Consider the following 7,949-nt stretch of genomic DNA (forward strand, 5'->3'; position numbering starts at 1 on the left):
ATTCGAGAAATTGTAGCGGAGATCACTCCCAGCTTATTGTAAAAATGTCACATTTTCAATTTTACTCAAATGATGCATCGTGAGACTGAGTGATATAAATGTAGACTATCAAATTCTTCTTGTTAATGAAACAACCTTGTGAAGAGAAGATATCTATAGATTTCTGTGGTATTTGGGTATAAGATAAAATGTTAGTCAAAATGATACAACAATTATCCGAAATATGTCGTTACTGAAATCCTCTTTAATCGGTTTTTAACTACGTATTATAAATTTCAAAGATAAAATGTTGTGATTACATTGATGCAGAATGTATAATGTTACAATTTCTGAATGGGACCAAACGAATAAAACCATATATATATTATATAAATTTAAAAAAAAAAAAATATATATATATATATATATATATATATATATATATATATATATATATATGTATATATATATATATATATGTGTGTGTGTGTGTGTGTGTGTGTGTAGAGAGAGAGAGAGAGAGAGCAGTGTTTCTTCCAGACTTTTTTCTCCGGGGAGGGGGGGGGGGCACTTGAAATTTTCGAGGGGGCGGTAAACTTTCTTCGGGGGGGTGGGCGGACACTGTTAAAAGTATATATTTTCTATATAAATTATATAAATTTCATTCCGTTCGGGGGGGGGGGCGGTAAAAAATTTTCGGTGGGGGGGGGGGCGAAGAGATGCCTGGAAGAAACTCTGAGAGAGAGAGAGAGAGAGAGAGAGAGAGGGCAATGTATTTTTCATAAGGAGATTTCCAACATCTACTAGATCACGACAGCCTGCTATGTACTTAGTGATAGTAATTTTTTTAAAAATTATTTTTAAACAGAACTACTACATTCTAACAAGCACAAACAATAACAAGGCATCCAAAATAGAATACGCAATTACAATTTATTTACATAATTTAAAGAATGAAAACTTACACATCTAGAGCCACAAATATTACATGAACAAGTAATGTATAATAATAATATAGAGTTGTAATAACATATATTTAATGCCTAGCCTTTTCTAAAAAAATGATTTTAGAATCGACTACATTTTATTCTAATTATTTATCGGAAGAATTCGTGAATTTAAAAATTACGCACACCTAACGTTAGCTCTGGAAAAGACACAATTCAATCTCTGAAGACTTAAGGTCCGTAACCTGCTGTCTAGAACTTGCATCACATTGTTATCACGGCAAGCAAACTTTGTATTAGGGAACAGTACAACACCAATATAGTAGTTTGCTTCACTCGTAAATATTTCTATAGAAAAAAATATACAGTTCAAGTTTATTGTCCCTCCTGCTCACATATTTCAGGTAGGTAGGTAAGCAATCTTTTATTTAAGAATTGTTTTTAAATTATGCACTTTTATACAACGCTAGTGTGATTTTCTAAATAATGGAATTTATTACATTCTGACTGAAACAAAGTAAAACAACAGCAATCTAAACGGATAGGTCACAGCATCACAACAAAATTTAATGTGTATTTACTTTGAACAATGCCACAACAGCTCGCTTGATGGATCTGTTACAGCAGTACAGCACAGGGTTTAAAGCGGAACTGACGTAAGCCACAAGGGTCATGGTCCACAGCAGCCATATTGGCATGAAGATTTGTCTCGAGGTGAACACGCCCACAGATAACCAAGATGGCAGCCAACACAAGGTGAAGGTCGCCATCACGTAGCCGATGGTTCGAAAGGCCTTCAGATTTCTGACTGCCGGGACTGGTCCAGAGGCTGTAGCTAACTCCGGGGTTTGACGAGGGCTGTTTTCTACAAGTTTTCTCATGACACATTCAGGGATCTGTTTTTCTAATGGGACGACTGAGCTACAATCTGCGCCAGTGTTTGCAATGCTCACGTCGACATTCGGAGTCTGTCTATGCGCCGGATTTGCACATTGCTCTTCTTGCAAATTACACCTACCATCATTTAACAACACCCGGCTTTTTTGGGTTACTTCTATATTTGTACATTGGAATTCAGTGTTCATTGTACTGTACTTTAAAGTCATTATCCCATCCGGTTTCGGAAAGATTGAAGTATCATTTTGCCGGAAAATTCTTAATTCAACTTCAGGCTGTGTGCGTAACTGGTTTTCAAAACCGTTGCCTAAATTAGGAGTAGACATGGTAATATGTCTAGAAGGAGTTGATACATATTTTACTTTACGTTTTTGGAATCGTTGAACCTCGTACAAAATAACGATGTACAGAATGTAAGTCGCAATGTAAGGTACGTAAAACACTATTGAAATTAAAGTCAATACGACGGTTGATCGATATACAGAAGCGCAGTTTATATTATAAGTTAGACACTGTTCGCTGTCAGCACTGTAATCATGCATAGCCATATCGGGTATAAATATCAACACGAAGGGAATCCCCCATGATAGAGATATCATAACATAGCCAGTGGTTCGATTAAGCCGTCTGTGTAACAAAGGCTTACACACTGCTATATATCGGTCCACGGACATGGAGAATATGTGTGTTATGGAGCACGCACATAGAAGATTGTTGACGTGTATCCGTAGCGCGCAGAGCGTGCTGCCCAGCGTCCACCTGCCTCGGCTGGTCAGCTCGTGGAGTTGCAGTGACATCATGAAGAGAGCCAGCATCGTGTCGGAACACGCCAATGACGTCATCAGCATCTTGGTCAAGGTGTTGGTTTTGGTTTTGTTGGAGTCGGGTGGTTTCGATCGCTGAAGTTTGGAACATAGCAAAGACAGGAGGAACACAACGTTGGTGGTTATCGTCAGGATCTCTATGGTGGCGAAGAGAGTCAGGAAGATGTTTATAACAATATCTCCAGGATTTGTTTGATCTTGTATAGGATGAGCGGAGCTAAGATTAGCACATTTCACAAGGTCCATTGTAAACAATGGTACAATAAACTGCAGAGTCGTCAATTTATTTTGTCTAATTTTAAAACAAACAAAAAAATCATTTTACCTTAAGATTTAACAACCTTGAACACATATTTCCAATAAATATTGTTGCTTTAAACCCACTATTAAGCGTTATGTTTACAACCGAACATAGTCCCAGTTAGATTATGCTACTCTTGTCACAACCATTTGCCCCGGAACTCCACGATTTCCTTCCCTACTCGTCCAACCTATCAAGTATTCCACTATCCCCACTACGGCCAAACTAAATACAAAACCTGGATTGGATAAAATGTTCGATCGTAGTAAAAGCTACCGCTCCCTCTGGATTCCAAACCATCAATAAGCAGCTCAGCAAGCCGATAAAATGTTACGTTATTTTATGTAACTTGCACACACGCGGGAAGGAAAATCAACACAGCAATCACGATTTCCAATCAACACAGCTATCACGTTTTCCGATTATGTAAAAAGTGTTTAAACTAGACAAATGTATTTTTTTCCTTAACACATATTATTTTTTTACCATAGCATTAGAAGAAGACAGAAATTAGGAAAAATAATGCATTTATTTCAATCGCTTGATAATAGGCGGATGCTGTCTTAATTAAGCCGTGACATCAAAGTATTTTCTTGTAAAAGTCGAATTTTAAAAAAAATATTTTTGCCTTGATTGTTTAGAAAATTGAACCCCGTTAATAGGAACCTAATCATTTGATTTTAGATTAAAGTATATAATTTTAAAATTAGAATCATTGGTTTATATTAACCAATAAAAACACAGTTTTACGATGTATAAATATTTTACTTCATCATTTATATACACAAGAATGAAAAGCTCTAATCTCAAACAAAGGAGTGTATAGGTCTGTCAGAATTACGTCACAACGTAACAAACACATTCCCAAAATATTCATCACGATTTTCATTGTAAACATTTTAACAAAACAAACACCGAGTTAACATTGTATATTTGAACTGTTCGCTTGACATTCTACACATTTAAGTTATAATAAAATGTCTCTATAACGTTAGCTTGCCGTATCGAGAGAACTGTTCGCTCGACATTCTACACATTTAAGTATTGATACTATGTCCTTATCGTTAGCTTGTCATGTCGATAGAATGATTCGATATTTGAATGGTATGAAGTTGTTTTTAACTTTTTCTGTGTTTGTGGTTTGATATTGTTATGGTATGGTGTCGTTTCTAACTACTTTGTATTTGTGGTTTGATACTGTATATTGATGTTCACAACTACCTCTGTATTTGTGGTTTCATACTGTAGTTGGTATGATGATGTTTGCAATTAATTCTGTATTTGTAAATCTTGTAATGTTTTCTTCAAAGATATCAGTCAGTGATCCATAAAACTAGATGTAACCATTAAGTAAAGTGCAGTTTTTAACAATAAAAAATTATAATATTTTAGCATCTGTCATCTGTTTTTTTTTTTTAAAATAAGTCTAAATTTTAATGGACCATTTTGTCGTATGAAGTAAAATTTCGTAAATAGGGGATAGAGGGGGGGGGGGGGTACGCATTTAAATTTCCGGGGGAGGGGGCGGCAGAGTCCAAGAGGTCTAAATGAAACTATATACGAGCTAAATGTGTAAAATAAAAATAAAAAATCATCAACTTATGGACAAACAGACAAATTTCTCTTTTTCGTAACTCTTCTTGGCTTGTTCGTTGTTCGGTATTTCTTTAGTTGTTCCCCTTTATAAATCACAAGGAAAAGTTAAGCTGGAAACTGTTTCCTTCTGATAACAGTGGTGAGTTCCGTGTTCCTTAAGGCGAAATCGTTTTACAAATAAATACAATTCTTTTCTCACTTTAAAACTTCAAAATTTATTTAATAATTTAAGTTTGGTAAATATATAACCATGAAAAAAGTATTGGAAATCTTCACAGTTTGGGTGTTTCTAGTATGTTTTACACTTAACTGAGTCAGAGATCTATGTATTACCTTTTTAAATAACTTGTGTTATTTACAATACCCATAATAATGATTTCTTTGTAACTATCTAAACTATTTAGTTAATTAATTTATATGTGTAGATCGATAGCTAATGGACAGATGAAATTAGCCAATTATAATAGTAGATAATGTTAGGGTTAGGGTGTATGATTATTGTTTAACAAAACAATTTTCTTCTTTTAGGTGCTTGCTATTTAACGGGATTCGGACGTTTTTCTAAAATATTATTTCCCGAATGCGACAAACGAAAGAATGGACACTTGCCCGAATGGAACAAATGCCCGAATGGAACAAATGCCCGAATGGAACAAATGCCCGAATGGAACAAATGCCCGAATGGAACAAATGCCCGAATGGAACAAATGCCCGAATGGAACAAATGCCCGAATGGAACAAATCCCCGAATGGAACAAACGCCCGAATGGAACAAATGCCCGAATGGAACAAATGCCCGAATGGAACAAATGCCCGAATGGAACAAATGCCCGAATGGAACAAACGCCCGAATGGAACAAATGCCCGAATGGAACAAATGCCCGAATGGAACAAACGCCCGAATGGAACAAATGCCCGAATGGACACTTCCCCTAATGCGACAAATGCCCAAATGGAACAAATGCACTAATGCCACAAATGCCCAAATGAACACTTGCCCGAATGAAACAAATGCCCGAATGCGACAAATGCCCCAATGCGACAAATGCCCCAATGCGACAAATGCCCCAGTGCGACAAATGCCCCAATGCGACAAATGCCCCAATGCGACAAATGCCCCAATGCGACAAATGCCCCAATGCGACAAATGCCCCAATGCGACAAGTACCCGACTAGACACATTCTATTGGCTCAAACCAATAGCTTAAAAAGTCATTAAAAGTGTGTCTATAAAATATGCGAACAGAAGTCCACTGACTGTAACTACCCGTACATCACACTAAAACCTTATGGTGTTCTTGTGTTTTTGTTTTAATGGTTCTTTGTCATACAGAAAATATGAGGGTGGTATGGTTCTTATCAGTGGTAACTTTATCCTTAATTAAAGTGGTTATTCTGATAGTTATTCAGCTTTGTGTTTTAATTCAACGTGTATTTTAGTTATGTTGCTATTATCTGTGTAGTTGCTAATACAAGTATAAGAGACACAAATTCACATACAACCACTATGTGTTCCAATTATACCCACGTAGAATTATAGCCTACAATTTATGAATATAACGACAAAACAATATATATATTATATCTACGTCCCGTACAGCAGGCCTTATCTTGGTATTATCACTTATGAGATTCCTGGTTAAGCCTTGATTTTATTGAGCAATAGTCAGCCAACGTAAGGTCTTTAGCAATACTTGCCACATTCCTTCTCTCTGTAATATCATGTCATTCCCCTTACAAATCTAATTAAGTACGATTTATATATTTGAATACGTACATCAGTTTGTTTAAAACTGTGACAGAATCTTGCTACAGCTGTCACGCAAAAGTCGGTGTAAATGCTACGTTTGGTATATATATTTTTTTAAATTGAAGGCAGAGTTTTTTCCAAGCAACTCTTCGGGGGGCTTGGAATTTATATAGAAAACGTATACTTTTACAAGTGTCCGCCCCCGCCCCCCACCACGGAAAATGTTGACCGCCCCCCCCCCCCCACCCTGAAAATATCAAGTGCCCCCCCTCCCACTCCCCCCTAGGAGCGAAAAGTCTGGAAGAAGCACTGTTTGAAGACCGTCCTAATTTGTACGTATCTTAGATTTATTTGAGCCTGTTAGACAATAGTTTCCCTGTTCGTCCAATGTAATACATGTCTCATCGTCACCATCGAGTTACACAGACCACAGTAATGGATCAGTAAGTGATTTGCTGATACACTGATGATACATATCGAGGGTCCTATTCAGAATGAGGAGTAATTCCACAGAGGTCTGGGTTGTAGGCTTCAACGGGCTGAAGAGTTTCTGAGATTGCATTCTCTTCTATACACAATCAAAGGTTCTTAAAGGACCTACTTGGGATCTGTCATTATCATGAAAAAAATTTTTAAAAGTAATTTTTTACAGCGCATAGAGAATGTTAACCCAAAATGAAAAACTGTATAGAAAACATTTTAGTATCCGGGACGTTTTTTTCTAATCATTTCTATTTTTATTTATTCAAAAAGTTTTAAACCGTTTCCCAATATTGACAAGTAATAGTTGCTGCAAGAAAATACTTTTTTGATATGTTTATATATATATATATATATATATATATATATATATATATATATATATATATATATATATATATATATATATATATATATATATATATATATATATATATATATATATATATATAAATGAATTGATGAAACTTGTAATTCTATATCTCATATGTATACTTTTATTCCTATAATTTATAGCACTAATATTTTTTTTAAAATTCAGCAATAAGGCGGCTGAACGTTAGATAAAGATAGTAAAAAAAAAAGATTGTGGTTAGGATGGAGCAGAATTTCTTGTAAAACTAATAGGCCACAAATACAATACAATTTGCTTGAGAGTTAGTCTACTAAGTCTAGAAGACTTGATAGCACTAATAAAATATATGCAAGGGATGACAAAAATGTGTTCATAATTTTGTTTGTTCAGTAAAATATTTAAAATTACTGATTTTGTGTGCGATTTAAAAAAAAATAAGTGTTCAATCTTTATAGTCAACTAAAATATAAGTAAGATTTGATAAAATATGTTCATATTTTTGTGTGTTCAATGAAATATTTAAAATTATTGATTTTGTGTGCGATTTTTTAAAAATTATTGTCTATTCTAGCCAACGCGAGATTAGTGTTTCCCTTACGCCCTTCACTGTCCCTTCCCGTTTCACTGCGAACAAGTTAATTCACTATTGCTTAAGGCTTAATTAAATTGAAAAATACACAGACTTGTGTTGTCTTCGAAATGAAAAGTATCTTGAAGCTGCTTTAGAAGTGGGTCACAATTGAGTTACAAGATGTGGCACAAACCCACAAACAAACTACAAACAAACAATAAAAAAAACAACAACAACGTTGCTAACTAA

At 35.2% G+C, this 7,949-nt stretch overlaps 1 protein-coding gene across 1 annotated transcript; it reads right to left on the reverse strand.

Moving 5' to 3' along the window:
- Positions 1-1,492: 1,492 nt before the first annotated feature.
- On the reverse strand, positions 1,493-2,893 carry LOC131941833 (beta-1 adrenergic receptor-like). Its single transcript, XM_059301394.1, has 2 exons — positions 2,527-2,893; positions 1,493-2,130 (listed from the first exon to the last, which is right to left on the reverse strand). Exons 1-2 carry the CDS (start codon positions 2,891-2,893, stop codon positions 1,493-1,495), a joined length of 1,005 nt encoding a protein of 334 aa, XP_059157377.1.
- Between the last annotated feature and the right edge of the window lie 5,056 nt (positions 2,894-7,949).

This window comes from Physella acuta, unplaced genomic scaffold, assembly GCF_028476545.2.
Source record: "Physella acuta isolate Inbredline_101_S28 unplaced genomic scaffold, ASM2847654v3 ptg000032l, whole genome shotgun sequence".
Taxonomy (NCBI): domain Eukaryota; kingdom Metazoa; phylum Mollusca; class Gastropoda; family Physidae; genus Physella; species Physella acuta.

What these genes read in the sequence shown, in the direction of transcription:
- LOC131941833 (XM_059301394.1), bottom strand. Translation starts at nt 2,893, where the DNA reads ATGGACCTTGTGAAATGTGCTAATCTTAGCTCCGCTCATCCTATACAA. An exon ending in ACACGTCAACAATCTTCTAT is followed by an intron (nt 2,131 to 2,526) that starts GTGCGTGCTCCA and finishes CTCCTAATTTAG; the next exon opens with GCAACGGTTTTGAAAACCAG.